We start from the raw sequence: 19,526 nt of genomic DNA on the forward strand, positions 1-19,526 counted from the left end.
CTCTCTTTCTCCAGTTTTTGGGGAAAGTGTTCATTATTGAGAGGACGTGCTGGCAATAACTGGAATATCCAGGTCACTGTAAGTTCAAGTATTTCTCATTATTATAATGTGCCCTTTTCTAGTTGCTCATAGTTAAAAATACACTGCTTGTAGTTTTCTGACAGGCTTTTTTTTAAAAAAAAAAAAAAAAAAACTGGCTTTCATTATTATTTTTAAATAGAACATCAAATAGACGTGCTTTATTTATTTACTGTACCCAGATCTTTATTTTAAAATGGGCTTCCACACATTCAGATCATTGACACGATTGTTTTTTTGCAAGCAGGAAATATGTTGAGATACAGCAACGAAACTTTGGTATGTAGAAGTGGATTGTGAAGCACATAAAATGTTGACTTTATGGCCTTGCTTTTGATTTAAAAGGACACAATGCTTTTTCTTAACAAAATGATGAAATCTTATGTCTGCATTTTTGCTGAAAGAGCTTGAACATCCCTCTGGCTGCCTTTTTCCAGGGCTAGGAAGAATCAGCAGACAAAGGTTTATTATTTTTTTTCTACTTTGTTTTGAGCAGTTGATTAGACAGATCTGACATTCAAGCTGTTGGAGATTAGCAGGTAGCTGGTGAGTTTAGCTGGTGAGAAATGGGGGGGAGCATGGCCCGTCAGGGGGGTCAGCAGGTTTGCAGTGGCCGGTGCAGAGAGAAGTCTGTCAGCTGGTGGGGCTGAGACCTGGGGAAACAGGGAAAGCAGTGAGTACCTGCCCTGTATGGGATGCTGCCACACAGTTTCCAGAGGAGTTTAATTGACCTGTGTCCTTATTTGGAGTCAATTTCTATTTTAACTCCCTTTCTGGATGTTGTAGCTAAATAAGCTGTATGCTGATTCTTCCTGCAGCTTTCCTTTACTTCTGTAGTAGCCAAGAAAATAAGGAGTATGTTTTGGTTGTTCTAACTCCTTCTGATGTTTACTTTGAAAATTAGATTAGAATAAGTCTGCTTAGCTCCTAGCACATCTGGAAGCCATATGAAAATGAAAGACACTGAATGAGGCCATTTACTGAGCACCTTTTTTCTGACCTCTGAACTGTTAGTTTTATTTGATTAGAATTTATTCTCTTCATTATGGTTGCATTTTGTCTTTCTTAATTTTAAGAGTTCTCTTCTTCTCAGGAGGAAAAACTAGCTTAACAACTCACTCTCTTTTTATTAACAAAATCATTAAAAGAAAGCCTAATTGCTTTCCCAGTACCTGGTAGAGGTGAAGAGGCAAGAGAGAACTGGGCTGCTGTTTGTTGATGGATCTTTATGATGGAAAAGAGTTTGAAATGATGCCATAGAGTTGGAGTTACTTGGGTAATGCTGGTTTTATGATTCTTGGCGTTTGAATAAAACTGTGTGTGGAGGATGCCTCTGAGAGGAAGCAGCTGCGGTAGCTTCTTGCAGGCTGCAGAGTGCAAAAGAGGAGGGGAGGGATTGCAGGTTGTAAGTGCTGTTGCAAGTGGACTTCCTCCAGCCTGTCGCTTGCTGCTTTTGATTTACACCTACATATATAATAACATTCATGTTAATTCCTCTAACTGCTCAGTACCAGCTCTGGGACCATGGGGGTGCAGGACTTCATCCACCACCAGTCAGGCAGCCTTTCTTCTGAGAAGGCAGAGACACCGGACGCCAGAGAAGAAAAAAAAAATTATCTGTGAGGCCAAATGTGACTTGCTTGGGGTGAGAATGAGAGAGAGAGATGAGAGAATGGGTGAAAAATAAAGAAACAGAAAACTTGAGAATGGGAATACCTCTCACTTAATAAGAGATTGTCCACAGACATTACTCTGACTTTTTGGAGGTTTTTCCTCCTCTGAGCGGGGCAAGAAATGCAAGCATAACTCACCATAAAGAAACTGAAGGTCTCTTAGGGATGGGTAGGGTACATATGCCACCTTTCGTTGGTGTAAGGGGAGAGTCAGCCTCGCCAGGCTGCCTAAACCCACGTGTGTGCACACACTGCTATGTGTAATGTCATCTGCCCAGCTATCGCACCCAAATTCTGTCTACTATTTTTCCAGCTCTAGCTCTCTGCGGTGTGAACTGGACACTGTAAATAAGGCTATGTTTTACTGATGCAGACCACGCATTTACTGATGTGCTCATTTTGGATTAAGCACTCTCTGTAGTGATAGTGGAGTTTCAGCAATGAAATAGCATTTGTCTGCTTAATGGAAAACAGAGTCCACTAGCATTTGCAGATAAATCTTACTGTATTGTGTAGTCTTCAGGGATTAAATTCTGAGTTCAGTTGTAGTAAATATCTGAAGTCACCTAAAGATGTAAGGATGAATATGTAGGGTGAGAAGCAGTACTGCTTTGCTTTGGGTATGGATTTTTACTTTATTTCTTACTACTAATGTGTTAGTGGTTTTTATATTTATATAGCTTTTTATAGTTGTATTGGTATTGATGTTCTTTTTGGTAGTTGTATGGAAGCTAAACTCATACAACAAAACAAAAAAACCTAAGTGGGGGAGGAGTAAAAAGCAGTTTGATTCATACTTTTTGCAACACTCACATAACCCAGAAACAACGCAGGCATGTTGCTGTAGAGACCAACGTTAAGTGTGCAGCTCACACCCTGTGTCTTGAATTGTGTGCAGAGGGAGGTGTACACCAAAACTAATTTGGAACATAAGCAGAGAGGAGGCGTAGAAGTTGATGATGAATCTTCATTCTGTGTGTTTGGACGTTTGGGAGTACTCCTGAGGAGCCTGGAGAGGCTGTGAATAGTTAATTATTCAGCTTGGAGTTCTGAAGTTCAAAACTCCAAGTTCTTTCAGAAACAGCTCGGTCATGTGAAGTTTCATTACACAGTCGTCTGTTGCAATGCTGTTCTGGACCTTGTTTGTTCTTTGTTGTAAGTGACTTTAAGCTTCATTTTGTCAAGGAAGATGTATGTTTCTAACTGTCGTATTCTCAATCTTTTGGGTTAATTCTGTAGGATAACTCCAGAAGTTAATGTATTTGGTTGTTTTTAAAGTAAACAAACTTTGGTACAACTCCAAGGATCTAAATTGCAAGCATATTTTTGGAAACTTGCTATATTATGTTTTTAAATATCCATATACAGTACATATATACGATATACATGTGTATTTTAGCTTTTAGTGTGTGACTTCATTCTAGTCTTTAAAATAAAAAATGTTTATAAGAAATGAAAAAGTTTTCATGAGGTAATGCATGTCCACAGTATTGGATGTTTTCTCATCTAATGATGCAAGTCTTGATTGTAGTATCTTTTCCTTGTAATTATATACATGAAATGTAAAAATTGATTTGAATAGAAAGGCATGTTGTAGAAATAAGTCCTGTATTCAGAATTTGCTGTAACATAAACAGATTAAGAGGTGCAGAATGTGTTGCTTTTGGACCATTAGGTGTGTTTTTGGTGGTCTTTTATTTTTTTTCAGGTTTGCAAAGGTTTGTGTGTGTGTGAGAAATAAGACAAGAAAGAATAGTAAGAAAATAAAGATAGAAAATCTATCTTCCTCTTTTGGTGAGAGGAAAATGTGAAAGCATATTGTGACTGAAATGTCAAGAAGTATTACAACACGGTAGGATTGGTATTTTATTACTGTATAGAAATAAATAGACCTAGAGCTAGTAGGATTTGTTTAAAGGATTTTAATAATCAAAAGAAAAAATTGGGGAAGAAAAGTGTGATTATTCCTCTGTCTGTCCTATAGATTAGACATATAGCCAGTGCAATTTGGCTGCATACTGTGTAGTACAGTGTTTTTATTTAGACTAATCCAGTAAATCTGTTTGGAGAATGCTCAAGAAAAGTCTTGCCTTTGTGTACTACAAAGGAGAGGAAAAAGTCGTTCAATTAACTTGACTCTTAATTTTTGTATATCTATTTCAGAAGAAAAGCTAAAGCACCTCCTCCTCCATCTGAACCCAAACCCATTGCTGTTTCTCCATTTGATGACACAGAATCAGTCAACCTCATCATGGAACAGAAAGAGAATGTAATCGATAAAGACATTGAACTGTCAGTGGTCCTGCCAGGAGATGTGATCAAATATACTACAGTTAACGGGAGGTATGATACACAGTATGATACTTTGGTTTAATTTTTCTTTCCTACTCAAGTTTACTTTGACCTTCATCCACTTTTAAACCACTCAGTAAAATACACAAGTTGTGAATTCTTTCTAGTCACTGCAGATCTCTAGGAAGAATACTGGTTTGTGTGATACATGGAGTTTTCAGATACTGTGAAAGTGTCTGTGTTAGACCTTAAAGATGAGTTCTGCTTCCTATTTAGCTACAAAGTCAAGCATTTGCTCAGTACTACTACCTATAGACTACCGTAAGTCTTAAAAAAAGGTATTATCATTTCAGAAAAAATCTATAATTCTTTTAAGAAAGCTTTTAGCTACAGCTTTGCATTTTTTTAATCAAATATGTTTTGCTGAAGCTAGTTTTAATTTGAAATGCATACTTCAGTCTGGTAATTGGCAATATAGATTGTGAGTGTAACTCCCAAGTGTCCTTTAGTTCAGAAAGACTTAGAAATTGACTGAAATCATAAATCCTAGGACTTAAAATAGTGTATTAATTATCACAGTGGGTTTACTAAGGAAATACTATTCAAACACAGCAATGGATCAGAACAGTTAGGATGCCAGTTTGTACAGACTTTTTTTTTTTGCACTGGGTAAAGTAAACGTAGCTACATCTGCCTCACATCTTAATGAGAGATAATGGGTTTTGTAGCTCAAGTCCATTTGCATGCTTTGTCATTTGCTAGAGTTGATGAGGTCACTTTCTAGATGTCGAATACTGGCTTGTGGTGGAGGTTGCATTATTATTGTTATTATTTTTCTTCCAGACTACATGTCATTTTTCAGGATAAATTAAATCTGAGGTCATATTTCTTAAAACAAATGTTCTGAAATAATTGGTTACTACTATGATGCTTCATAGTGTTCTTGCTAGCATGTTTACAGCAAGGAGTATTTCTGGCTGTCAGAATTATGTATTCCGACAGGTTCCTCCTTTTTTTTTTCAGTCCTTTTGTCCATGCTTGTGAGTACCATGTACTCTGTATCTTGCTTTGCTCAGAACAAAGTGCAACAAAGCAATGTTGCATATATCCTCACTCAGACAAATTATCTTGTGTGTAATTATATTTTCTATATGAGATTTTTGAATCTTCTCCTTGGTTTTAAATACAACACAGGACTTACGATTTTTCTGCAGCCAAAGAGAATCAAAAATAACTTGACAAACTTTTTTATCTAGCAGCTTGATTGTTTTAAGTTTGTTTTCCCACAAGAAAGAAATGCAGTTCGAGAAAGATTTCTCTGAATGCAGTAAATAGTTTCAATTATACGTGTCAGTAGATTAATTTAGTTTTCAACAGCCAGTGTAATAATGACATGTATTTTATTTGGAAACGGTGCATCAACTAATTTTTGCAGGGTAGCATGGCTTTACAGTTTCAGACACGTTTCAGACAGACCTTAGCTTTGCTGAATTTCCTTAGAACCCTTTGAGTTTCCATTTGATCCGTTCTCGAGTATTTTCAGTCATTAGGGTATTCTTAGCAAACTGTTGGTTTACTCCGTGTAGCCAGTGAATAGTCAGCTTTGTAGTGTTGCCCTACTTTTCAAAATCTATTGTACTTATATTTGTTGGTAACAAATTCAGGGGTTTTCCTGGTAGCTTTTTTTGTTTGTTTATTTGTTCTTAATTAAAACAAGTGTCTTTTTTAGAGAACAGCTTTAATAAACACTTTTGCAAGGAAGGCCAAGGATCTATAGATTTAAGTAATCAGAGATTTATAGAAAACCAAACTGCCTGTGAGTAATTTTTTCTTATTATCTTTCACCTGTGGCTGCTAACAGGATTTTGTCTGTTCAGTTGTGTTTACCGTCAGTCTCATGATGGTAAGGCCTCATCTCTAACATTTGATCACGTAAGAATGACAACTTTCTTAATGTAGCTAAATTTTGTCCCTCGTTTTTGGAGCAGCATGTAGAAACTTGTTGCATTTTTTCCTTTAAACGCTTGATCCAATATTTTTTATAATTTTCTTAATAAAGAAATTTTACATGTTCTGGAGAACGTGATCTAGCATCTTCCAGTTGAACAGGACATTTTTGGAAGTACCAATAGAAAGCAAATTTGCAGAGAATAGCTGTTTTCGTGTACTAATTTGCATTTGCTGTTTATGAACAGCTGCATTTCTCATTTACCTGTCTGTTGCTTTTTGTGACTGGTTAAGGTGAGGGCTTGCGCTTGTCACTGGGCTGCATTTCCACAGGACAGCTTTCTGTGATCTTTGCTTGTGAATTCTTGTCCTGATCATCCTCAGCATTTGTACCTTTCTCCTACAACCAAAGGCCAGAGGAAGGGCATCTTTTAAGGCTATTTGGGTTATTTAAAAAAAAATCAAAACCAACAAAAAGCACCTGAAAAGTGGTAATGGATAACTTCTAGTAGCAACCTCTCTGGCTAATAGCCTATTCAAGAAGTACTGGCTGCTGTCTTCTCTGGCTCCCTCTTCCCATGCTGTCCTGCCTCCAGTGAAATGCAGAAACAGGATAATTCGCATTTACAGCTCCCTTTCCTTTCTTATTAGGGTGAGATGGATGCAGTTGCTTTATTATGGCTTAGGAGGAAGGGAAACAGAGTAGTTCTTCGTTCTAATCGGAGCAGGCTGTGATATATGAGAGATCTGAAATAAATTCCGTCCTTTAGCAGTGTGTAGATGAAAGAACACGTGTTCTTTTGTTTTGTTTTTTTCCAGTGCTTAGTGTATTTCTCATGGTATTCCTCAGGGTGATATATATCTCCTAGATGAGGGCATGGGAGTTCATTACATTCTTCTATAATTCTTCAGACTATTTGGTACCTGTTTTTTGACACCTTCTAGAGCATCATTTCTGCATGGTTTTCGGTTTTATTTTTCCTCCTGCTTTAGTCTCCTGAGGCAAGTGTTCTCTTCTGCCGTTTAACCAAGCAGAAACTTTCCCCAGGGGAAGGAAAAAAAAAAAAAGTAACTGGAAGGTCAGCATGTGCACCAGGGAGTCCAGCCCAGCTGCCACAAATTAGGAGACAGTTTGCTTATGGGATGCATGGCCTGTTCTTTAAGTACAAGTGTAAATGGATTATGTTCTAGGGTTAATTAAAGGGCCCACAATAATTTCCAAGCTTCAGTCATTCTTAATTCTTTTTACAGATCTGTATCATGTGAAAAGTCTGTTTTAACTTCCTACTTAATGTATAAATGTATTCACAATCTCTATATCATCTAGGATTCTGCTTAGCTTGATGCTTTGTAGATGCTATCTCCACATTTTGTTATGCTACCAGAATACTTCCATCTGTTACGTGATTACATCTAGAATTTAAGATTTCTGATAAAGCCATACTAGCCAAACCCTGTATTAATTTTCACTTAAACACTTCAGTATTCTTTTCATTTTTTTGACTGCTTCACAGACTTTTAAATTATTTTTGTAATATCCTTGTGAAGCACAGTAGATGATAGATTTCCATATTTGTAGCTGTAACCACAAGATGCGGAGGATGTCAAAATGAAATGGTCCTTACAGATTATTGTCCTGTTCTTAGAATAAATAAATAAATAGGAATGACCAGTTCCACTGATGTGATAATCTTGTAACCTGTTTAATTGCTGTAATATACAAAGTTACTGTATTCTCCTTACCTCCAGTCTGTGTAACACTTCTATGATACTTCTGTTTAAATGCAGGTTTAGGCTGAATATTCCCTTAATATTCCCTTAATACTGTCTTAATATGCTGTTTTGCATATTTTTCATTGCATTGTGAGACAAAAGGACATACAGTTAGTGATCATAAAGGAAAAATTCAGTTTGACTTGCTTCATTGTGAAAAGGACATCTGTTGCATTACATAGAGCTTCTCAAGAAATGGCATTCAGCTACTGCACTGTGATTTAGTTTCTTCCCCTTCATCTGTGCTAAACACCTGGCTCTTGTTTGGTGATCCCTAAATCTGTAAAAGGTGACTTCCTCAAACTTCATTTCATCTGCTTCCTCGAAATTGCTTATACTTACTCAGAATTTCTGAGAATAAAGTTTCTTGTAACCTCAAAGTAGATACCAAATTCTTTGGAAAGAGACTGTTCTTAATGAATAGCAGGGCATTTGTCACCACTGATATAGTTTCCATTAAATATCCAATGAGTTGGCTAGTCCACACCTCCCTAGTGGCCTCAGGAAACACATCACCCAAGCGAAAACGTCCTGCTCTATTCTAGCGTTTGGTATACTTCTGTGCAAGCTGGTTCATTTTCTTTAGTGGTGGTGGTTGTTTTTTAATGTTAAATGTTTAGTATCATGCTTTGTTTTACAGCTTATTTAGTTGCTACTATGGCTGTTTTACAGGAAGCCGATGATGGACTTGCTGATCTTTCTCTGTGCACAGTATCATTTAAATCCCTCAAGTTATACCATAGAGTTGGTATCGGCAGAAAATAGCCAGATAAAATTCAAACCTAATACACCAGTGGGGATGCTTGAAGTGGAAAAGGTGATTGTAAAGCCAAAACAAATGGATAAGAAGAAACCTGTTCCTGTTATACCAGAGGTAAGAACTAAAATAACAAGTTGAGTTGGCAGCTCAGCCTCATTTCAGCTTTCCCTGTTGTATCTCATCCTCTTAGCATGCACCCCCTGTGAAAAGCTTGGCTCTGTGTTCCAGATAGCCTCTTCTCAACTCATAATATGTGTCTTGCTGTGTGTGGTTTGTGCATATGCATACTGTACTTTTTTGTTACTCTGCTCTTTTTCTTTTTAACACATACCCTTAAGAAGGTAAGGGCTTTTAGAAATACTAAAGCCATTTCTGGGAGTTGCCTAAATCTTTCCTTCTTTTTTTGTAAACCCGCAGTATAAAAGAATGCTGTGTTTTGTTGTTTTTTAATTTATCTAAAGCACTTAAACAAGGCCAGGGGAGCCCTTCAGCTGCCCTTTTACCTTTGTCCTACGCCCACACATAGACATTTATGGCTCATTTGTTGTCTTCTCTAGCTACCTAATGTAACCTAGTAGGGCATCCTAGTCCAAGTGTGTACCCTGCTGGACAGACAACTGACAGATGCTAAGGGTGGAGCAGGCTATTTCATGGGTCCTTTCCTTAGGTAGAAGTGAATTGCAAATGAATTCTTAGTTTCTCTTGTAATCTTGCTAAATGTGTAACATTAAAGCTGACACTAATGGGAATTTCTGTGATTACTGTAAGGCTGTTATGAAAATGCCAGTTGTTTCAGAATTTGTGCAGGATATTTATTTGAAATTCTCTTCTCTTTAGCAAACAGTAAGGGTAGTGATAAACTACAAGAAGACACAGAAGACAGTAGTAAGAGTTAGTCCGCATTCACCCCTTCAAGAACTCATACCAATTATCTGTAGTAAATGTGAGTTTGATCCTTCGCAAACTGTGTTGCTGAAGAATTACCAGTCTCAAGAAGCTCTTGATGTGACAAAATCTCTTAATGACCTTGGACTAAGAGAATTATATGCCATGGATATCAGTCGAGGTAAGATAACTTTTGTAAATTGATCTCAAAAAAGATAGCTACTCAGTATTTCAGTAAAGTATACTTTTTGCTTTGGTGTGAGTAGTTTTTTGATAGTGGTGTTTTTGTTTTTAACGTAAAGAAATTAATTTCAAGCAATTTGGTATGTATTTCACTGATCTTCCACAAAATTCAAACTTAAAGTGTAGCTATAACTCTATTAAGAAATGTTATATGAAGGTTTTATTTTTTAACAAAGTGTTGGGTAACAGCAAAGGTGGCTCAGTACAAAGCAACATTTAAAAACAATCGCTTTCCTACTCCTGCCCCTTCTCAAAAAGACCAATAATTCTGTACTTCCCGTAGCTCATAGAAGCCGCATAGGATCATGATGAGCTGAGAAGTATAGAAACACCATAGATACATGGTTTTGCTTTAAAATTCTGAAATATTAGACTATTGTGATAATGCTTTCCTGTGTAATATTTGTATTTGTTAATTTCATACGTAGATTGAGAAGGAGTAATAATTATCTTTGTAACTATGGTCAAGCAGGGGTACTGTTAGCTAACTTGCCTATATTTGTGCAGACATCCTATCATGGTTTTAACTTTAGCTGTAAGCCTATCTCTATAATGAAAAGCTTAATACACTGTGATTAAAAATTCTATACAATGTGTTTTGTTTAATTTCAGGCATTTTTCACAGGAAATTTTTGCCCCAGTATTGAATGTACTAATAACAGACTCATTCCTATTCTGGACCACTGTTCTATTTTTGTCCTTTGTTTTCTTTTCTTCTCTAACTGTGCCCCCTTAGATATGATAACCTTATCCTTTGGTTTCAAAAGTTCTCTCAACTGCTTCACAAAGGGCAATTATCTTGAACAAAGAATGTCAGGTTTGGAAAATATGCTCTTTTCCCATGGAGAAAACAAAAATGAAATACTTTTTATCGCTGATTTTTCTTCTTGCCTAAACATGTTATTTGGACTGCATGCAACCATAGTGAATTGTCATTTGTTATCTGGCTACTGCTGTCCTCCACAGACTGGCAGAGCTGCCTTTTGCACAGAGTGAACCATTTGTCATTTGAATCAAGTAACAGCTAAAAATCTATAGGAGAGAATACAAGGGAATACACACTTTCTGCAAGGCTATGCCCAACTAGGAACTCTAGATGTGCTACGGTTCATTCAATGCAAACTAGTTCACAGTTTCCATTTTGTAGACAACTTCTAAGCTCTGAATTTTCAGCTTTCTTCATGAAAGTAAATAGTGAGATGTGCCATGTAACAGACTATAAATTTAAATTGTATTTTACTCAGATTATATTTTCATTATACATTTTTTTTCCATTTTCCAAGTTATGGACAATCCAAAATTTACAGAGCAAACTATTTTATATTCTAGTCTCTTCCTCTTTAGAAGTGTAAATGGAACCTCTATCTGAGATTCCAGTCTGTGATTGCATGTCTTCAGGCTCACTCTTATATGGTATTTTAGCATTGGGTGGTAAAGGTACATATTCTTTTTCTTCAGTTGTTTTTCCTAACGTTGAAGTTTCAGCTTGGCTTTCTGTGTTTGTAACTTCTAACTACATCCTTGATTCAGACTGAGACTTTGTCTTTCTTTTTTGTCTTTCTGTAGCCACATCACCAGTCAATTTAAACTTACCATCTTTGCAAGGTAGGCTTTACTGAAATCTGCAGTGAAACTGTAGCACTTACATGATACTACCATCCTCTTCTATTATAACATCTGCTTAACTGTAACAGGAGCAATTATCTCTGTACTATTATAAATGCATATTAAGAAAAGTTAATACACAAATTGATATACTAAGCTGTATATAAAGTATTTCTGTATAGTTTTACTTTGATTAATTAAATTTATAGTCATGCTTATATTGATCCTAGTCCCACAGTGGTCTTGCTGCTGCTTTCTGTTGGTTATTGCATTTGCATTCAATGAGATTTCTTTAAGAAAATTAAATCTAGTGAAAATTAGAGACACAACATCTATATTTACAAATTGTCTGCATGAGTTAAGACCATGTAGGGAGAATAACTTCTGCAAGATATAGTTATCTTTACCATGACTGTGTGCAAGTTGTGCGTGCAGCACCTATTAGGTCTTTCAGTGATGTTTCTCCATAGTCATACCATGTGCATGCTTGTACCTGACCTGCCCCACTTCACACTTTGCTATGTATTTAAGCTGTTGTGAATTGTGAACTGAAGAAGTCTCTTCAGACTGATGCTCTTTTCTCTCCTATGGCCTTTGTCATATGAACCATAACACATGACAAGTGGGATGGGTTGGGTTAAGTGCTGGGGGTATTAATAGCAGCTGAAACTCAGCTATTCTGAGCTCAGAGAAAGAGTGGTGAACGCTGATGGTAGGAAACCTGTTCATTTTACAGCTTTTAGAAAAACTATTAATGTAAGCGATTTATGGTGTGCTTTGTATATCCTTCCAGAAGGCTTATGACAGACAGTGGAAAAAGCAAGAATACGGGAGAAATAATCTGTGCAATAAATAACATCTAGAACTATTATTTCCTATTTTAGATGCCTACCAAATGTCTGAAAACTCAGAAGCTCTAAAAGAGAAAGAAAACAAAGGTTTTTTCAGCTTTTTTCAGCGAAGCAAGAAAAAAAGAGAACAAGTAAGATGTAACTTGATATAAGCAAAACTTCTATAAACTTATTTACATTGAGCTGTCATTACTGTTGATTGTTTTCTGGAAAGTATAAGTAACTTATTTTTTGTCTTCCCCATGAATCCCAAGGCTGCCAGCGCCCCAGCAACTCCATTAATGAGCAAGCCAAGGCCAACATTTATCACAAGATCCAACACTGTTAGCAAGCAGTATGACTCAAACACTATGCCGTCTGAAATGCCAAAGAAGCGGAGAGCTCCTTTACCACCTATGCCAAATTCTCAGGGTGCCCCCCAGGAACTTGCACAAGCCCAAGCCAGACCAGCATCTGATACTGTGAAATCTAACAGCCTTGACAGGAATGAACAGGTTAGTTACATTTGCTTCACTTCTTTTAAAGCGAGAAGCTTTGAGAGAGTAACCTTGATAGCCTTGTTACTTTAGGCCTCAGCTGATATATGAATGGTAAATAAAAGTGAAGCGCTTGCTTTTAAAAAATTGAGTTTGAAAATAACTTGGAAGATGCATTTCTTCTAGTCTTTGTCATGTATGCGAAGTAGTTGCTGTATTTTGGAAATGGAAAACCAACTTCTTACGTAAGTTGTGAGGATCTTTTTGGTCTTTTGGATGAATAGCCTTTACATATTTAAATGTTGGAACATTGCCTTACTTTGCTGTGTCTTGTAATTGATGTTTTAGTTTAATGTGTCACTTTTAATGTTTCAGTTATATATGATAAAGAGTAGTTTATTACATTACTAGAAAAAGAGGAAGTCCTGGAAACGATTCTTGTGCTTCCAGCAAGTTAAAGCAAAGTTTTATTTTAATGAAACAGAGATGTACTTGATTGAAGCTTTGAGGTGCTGGATATATATTTAAGTTACCCATATACACAGAACTGCACATATACACAGCACTGCAGAGATTCTGCCAACAGAAGTTGGGAAAACAGTTGATGCATTGTGCAAGGTATTTACAATATTGTCAGTTGTGAATTCCAAATAAAGATCAAGGTTAAAATTGTCATTACAAATTGAAACTTCTTAAAAATTTCATATTTTGATTTGAATCCAGAATCTGACGGTGGTCTTTAATAAATGAGGTTATTGGCGTGCTAAAAACATAAAATGCAGAACTAAATGAAATTCCAGGCTGAGGGATTAATTCTGTGTTAGATTTAGACGAGAAATTTCAAACTGTGACTGCCTATATCTTTATATGTTGATTTGCTCTTTCATTGATGCACAGAACCACAAGAGAGCACTGTTTAACAGAAGTTCTGAATTTGTATATTGTGTCCTGCTGAAATGCTTTAATGTTAGGAGACAAAGATTTCTTTCTGTATTTTAATAAAAGGAACTTTGGAGAAAAAAAAATCATGATTCTTTTTTTTTTTTTTTTTACTTCATCATGTTTGTCTTTTAATTGAATTCAAACTTTTTGAAAATAAGCTATTAATGTCAACATACTTTAAATGATTAATATCCTATTATGTCTAACAGTAATCTATGACTGCTGGGCCAGGATCTGTCACTCAACAAAATTGCTTAGTTTTATTATTTTATACTGACATTTCTTATTCATCTAAAGTGATTTGACTGAAGCTGAATAACTCCTTTTTAAAAAAAAAAAAAAAAAAAAAAAAAAAGGACAGAAGTCCATATAGAAAATATACACAAAAATTTAACTTTAATCAATGTTATACTATTTTTTCTATAACTTTGAAGCTTTTGGCTTGTTTTTTTTTTTTTTTTTTTTTTTTTTCCTTTTGAGATTATTCCTGTTTAATTCTGATTTGATTGCACAGTAGTTTATCAGATAATAAAGAGCTTGGGACCTAAATGTGAGTTAGTATTTGCTGCACAATTTGAATTGGATTAATTTGTGTAAAATATTTTGTCCTTTTTAATATCTGTTTTCCATTATATATCATCTAGTGAATTAATTTGGACTGCAATAGTACATATTGCTTAACTTGATGAGGGACCACTTAGGAAGTACCTAATGGGAGACTTCCTTGGGAGGACAAAGCTGCTCTGGAGCAGTGCTGAGAGATTTTCAGAGACAGCCTCCCTGCAGCACAAAAGTGGACCATTCTCCTATGTGGGAAAAGGAGAACACATAAAAATTAAACCATCTTGGTTAAACAGAGAGCTGCTGGTAGAACTCAAGTGCAAAAATGTGAGGGATGGAAAGGGGACAGAACAATTCCTAAAGAGCTTAGGCCAGAAAGGCTTATTGGACGTACCTAGATGTAGACAGGAATGTAAAGGCAAGCCTGGAGCTTGGAATGACAAGAGGTTTCAAGAATAATATGAAGGCTTGTATGTTAGTAGAAAGCACAAGTACAAGGCCGAGGGACAGGATCACTTATCTCCACTTTGACACAGTTGTCAGCAATGCTGATGTTTCTTTTTATTTATTTATTTATTTTAACAAATTGGTAAGGTATGGATTAGACAGAAGAAACTCAAGATAGGATGAAAACCTACTAAACACTTCAAATGGTTAATGGTTCAGCCGGATTGGTGTGGTGCAGCTCCTGAGGAGCTCATAGTATGTCTAATACTGTTAAATATCATAATAAACAACCCAGATGATGCAGTTGAATGCACTCTCAACAAACTTGTAGTTGACACCAAACTGGGAGGAGAAAGATAGGTATGCCAGAAGAACCACCATTCAGGGAGATCACAACCATCTGGAATTAAGGCTCAGATAGGATCTAATCACACTGTTCTGATGCTCAGAAGGTATTATAAGGAATGTAGAGGTATTCTGTTGCTTAGGTGGCAGGATGAGGGTCTACAGGCATTAGTTGCTTCAGAGAAAGTTTCATTCAGGTATAAGAAGAAAATTCTCCATTGTGAAAACAATTTAATGTTGGAAAAGGTTTTTCAGAGAAGTGATAGAAGGTCCCTTACTGGAAATAATGAAGATGTGCGTTGGCAGGTTCCTGCAATAATCTAATCTAAGATCCTTCTTTCAACAGAGGGTTGGACTGAATGATGTCCAGAAGTCCTATCCCACCTAGACTTTTCTGTTTCACATGGGTGAATGAGAGTCTTGATTTTCAAAACCATGCGTCCATAATTGGGAGGACAGAAAAAATCTGATAGGCCTACCTGACTAACATAAACCCACCAAAAGATACTTGTTTGGCTGTGAGATTGAGCGCTACCTGAGTAATGTTGGCCAGGGGAAGGTTTGGAAGCTTGTTTTTCTTAGAGCTTCCACTGAAGTTTCTAAAACAAACAAAAAAGAACCTCTGGCTTCTGGTTTCATTTAACTGTAAAATAAAGGACAGTTCCCTTAAAAATATAAAGTGTTAGGTGAGAGACAATGTAAAATTGTTTTATCTAAATAAAATGTCATCTGTAGGATTTGCAGCTTTATAAATGAGATTGGGCACTATTTAACTGCACGGTAAGAATTAGTCTGTAGTCCATGAATTTATATCCTAAATACAGAATTTGAAATGAGACATAAGCTTTAGAGAATAAAGTTAGTTTTGATAGTTGCACAGCATTTTTCAGCCGTAGCATGTGCATCAATAGTTTCTTAAGCCTAAGTGGCCAAATAATACCATTTTAGTCCAATTCATTTGTCAGTAATGCAGCAAGTACAATGGTCACACTAGACTACGATTATTTCATTGTAAATAATATAGAAACTTGCTCTTGTATTCCCCATTGTTGAAAATGTGCATCCTGCTGCTGTAATTTAAAGTGGTTGCTCTTTTGACTGACTGGTGTGTTTGCTAGGCTCTTTAGACTGACTGAGGGTTTTATTGTTACTTTTCATGGGAGTTTTACAGCGTCCTGTTATATGAATTTACAAAACTTAAAATGTAATTTTTTTAAGGGGTTACTTTTTATCTGCTTCTGTATTATTCAAAGCATTTAATTGCAAATCGTATTGCATTTAAGAATGCCTTAGTTCTGAAGCCTTCAGTTTATTTGGCAAACTGGATACATACCTCAGTTCTTTTCTGGACCAGGATGACCTTCCACGTGTGCCTTATTATGGACAAAACTCCTTTGTAACGTCCACAAGGAAGACAAAGTGAAATGTCAATTTTGCCTGGATAAACTGTTTGGCTGGTTTTGACAGAAACATGCCAAAGTAGTAACATCAGACAACAGTGAAACGAGCCAACTTGAAGGGAACAGTGTTCTCACTGTTGTCTTTCTTCAAACTCACAGTGTATTGTAGTCCAATTTCTCACAATATGAAAAAGGGTTTAACATTTACCTCCTACAGCTTCATCCCTTCCCTTAAGAAAGAAACTGCTTTCTCTTTGTATGAGCAGTTACATTCTGGTTGGATTGTTTTTTGTCTTAATTTCAGAATGATTATGGAATTAGGTTTTGAAGATAGATAGTTCCTATTATTAGGTGAGAAATTAGTATGATGGCTGTGAGGGTGTGGCTTTTACAAGTTTATTTTTAGCATGATTTGTTTATTCTTTGGAAGATGCAGAAGATGACTTGTACAGTTTAAATATCGTGTTTGTCCAGTAAATTTCTACATTAAATCAGATGGAAAATTCCTCACTTATTTGTTAGTTCTAGTTTTGGGCAAGATGGCTCTTGCCAGAAGTGCATTTAGAGCTAGCAAGTTTAAAAACATTTGAAAGTGGAGAGGACTCTCAAGGGTTTTCGGAAAGTGGTAATGTATAATGCCATTTACATACATATACATTCATACATACATATATATATATATGTGTGTGTGTGTGTGTGTGTATATGTATATATCCTTATGTATATATCCTCAGTTTTTGTAGAAGTAGATGCAGTTTTCCAGTTCTGATGTTTCTTTAAAAGAAAAGCATTTGATTATATCCAAAATGCCATTGCCACTGTTCTTCTGAATGCTTTATTTATAAAAACTAGACTATGATACCTTCATATCTTTTCTTCATGAATGTTTGTCTCCATACGTTGTTTTCAGTTTTTGTAAAGAAGTGTACATAAACTGTGCTTTGGTCAGAACAATTAAATAGAGATTTTTAGTCAAAACACCTACGGTTTAAAATGATGGATTGAACTTCTCAAGTGTAGAAATACAGCTTGCTTTTATTTACTCAACCGTAACTTCGAAAGAAATTGAAATTTCTGGTCTACCCCTTAGAAAAGCAAGAGAAGATGGAGGAAAAGAGGGGGGTTAGGAAGCAACTAAACCATAAAGTGTTTCTGAAAAAGATGTATTAGTCACTGTCATGGATCAACTTGGAAGATTGCTGAGAAGGATGAGTTCCATACGTCAGAAGTTATACCAGAGGCTCAGTTGCCTGTGCTCTTTGGAGGAGAAGTTGGGCAATGGTACAGTGAGCACCATGGTGAACCTGGGGGGCTCTTGAATAGAGCCTGCATTACCTGTGAGATGAAATGTTCAGCACTGCCTGTTGGCTCTCACTGAAGTTTGCGTGAAGATTATTTGATACCATTCTGATATAATTCAGAATTGATGGTGGACGCTACATGCATCGTATTTTCCAATATACCAGGTGTATAACCTTCTTCACTTTTTTTTTTTCCATTTTTGTACTAGCAAGGAAACAATTTAGAGAAGTTGTACATGATTTAGAAAAAGTTGTAGAAAAAGGTTGTAGAAGAGAATAGTAGTATTGTGTTCGGAGACAGAATACTATCAGCTGATTTTTTCTCAATATTTTGTGTCCTTTCTTTCCAAATGGCCAGAGGTACATTGGTTTCTCCATAGTACTTCAGCTAAATTGAGGTATTTTCGGGAGCTTAAGTCACGTAACAGAAATTGAGTGGATTAGGCGTTGTAAGAGCAAATACAATGTTTTTCTGGGTGTGTGGGTTTGTTTGTTTTCCCCTATTAAAATTGTATGCTTGCATAAAGGGAAAAAAAGAAATACTAACAGCATGGTTAGCAACGTGCTTTGCTATCCTGTTCCACTGCAGAGCCTCTGTTACACTTAGTTATCTGTGGACTAAAAGAGGTACTGGTGATATGAAAATACGTATATAGTGACCCTCTTTGTGAAGTACGCACACTGAAATGCTCCACTACATTCTCTCCCAAATACCAGTGTTTTTGCTTCCATTCCAACTGTAAAATTGCTGTGGCTTAATTAACAACCTTTTTGCTGTTTTGAAATGCTTAGAAGAGTCCAGCACCACATCTGCTATAGCTTACAGAGGCTGGAACTTGGGAATCACTAGTCCCTGTAACTGTCAGCTTGGGCTGGTGTGGGATTTGGTGCTGTACATATCTGTCTGTGTGCATCTCAGGCTAAAAAGCTTTGTGTTCCCACTTGTTTGTTCCAGGATGGGGAAGGATTACAGTGTGAAAAGTGGAACTTCTGCATATGTTGTGGAAGTTACAGCAAAAGTGTTTGCTCTTGTTTCTGAACAACCACAGTTAATTATTTCAGGGATTCTAACATGAATTTTAATTTAAGTGCAACTGGTAAAGCACTGGTTATTATTGGCAGTTGGTATGACACATGAACACCCAGATGTATATTCCAAAACTTTGTCAGATATGTCTTAATAACATTATTTTTTTTCCATCTGTTTAAAGTACTATTTTCACATTACAGCCTTTGTTAGGATTTGAAAGCTCTTAATATTCATATGTTGAATAATTCCTGAGAAAATCTGTTCAACACTTGAACCTTAACTGGAACATTTAGTACTTTCTCAAAATCTCTTTGCAAATCGTTTGTTTCTTTGGATGCAAAGGGTGGTAGAAAGGCTTATAAAAATCTTCTAGTAGCATTTGTGCTCTTACGCTGAGAACATTATTCCCCCCCCTACACACACTCTCTTTCTGTGCAGGGGGGAATTCTGGTGACATCTGTTTAGCTGAGCAAGTATGCGCAGAACTCCGTGCCAGCCAAGTCAGCTGAGGGAGTCTGTGCAAAGCAGATGAGGGTGCAGACCTTTGAACAGAGAAGCAGTGTCTCTGTGCAGAATGGAAAGGAGAAAAATGGAACTGCCCAGCAGCGACAAGGAAGACGATTTAACGATTTAAAAAAAAATAAAAAATCAACCTCATCTGTGGAAGTAATATTTTATTTGACATTCCATCCTGCAAAAATTCAGATGCTGAATACTATTAATTCACTTTCTTTTAAAACTGTTTGGGAACTGTGAATGAGAAACTATTAATGTGTAAAGTGATTTTGTTGTGTTAAGTTTTAATCCAGGATCTGAGTTGTCAAAAAAGTATTCAAGCATGCAAGTATTTTTAATTAGGAGTGGAGTGGTATGTCCATATCTTCTACTGTTTGTAAGAACATTTCACCTTGTGCTTT

At 36.3% G+C, this 19,526-nt stretch overlaps 1 protein-coding gene across 2 annotated transcripts in view; it reads left to right on the forward strand.

Moving 5' to 3' along the window:
• The window catches only part of COBLL1 (cordon-bleu WH2 repeat protein like 1), an 81,924-nt gene that overhangs the window by 42,155 nt on the left and 20,243 nt on the right, over positions 1-19,526 (forward strand). Inside the window, exons 2-7 of one of the 2 annotated variants that reach the window (XM_084288823.1) lie at positions 3,915-4,094; positions 8,436-8,637; positions 9,361-9,589; positions 11,218-11,256; positions 12,141-12,238; positions 12,362-12,601. In XM_084288823.1, coding sequence (XP_084144949.1) covers positions 3,915-4,094; positions 8,436-8,637; positions 9,361-9,589; positions 11,218-11,256; positions 12,141-12,238; positions 12,362-12,601 — 988 coding nt within the window. The remainder of the gene's footprint in view (positions 1-3,914; positions 4,095-8,435; positions 8,638-9,360; positions 9,590-11,217; positions 11,257-12,140; positions 12,239-12,361; positions 12,602-19,526) is intronic. The other variant, XM_084288824.1, reaches the window with a different exon arrangement.

Source organism: Netta rufina, assembly GCF_964035555.1.
Source record: "Netta rufina genome assembly, chromosome: 6".
Lineage (NCBI taxonomy): Eukaryota > Metazoa > Chordata > Aves > Anseriformes > Anatidae > Netta > Netta rufina.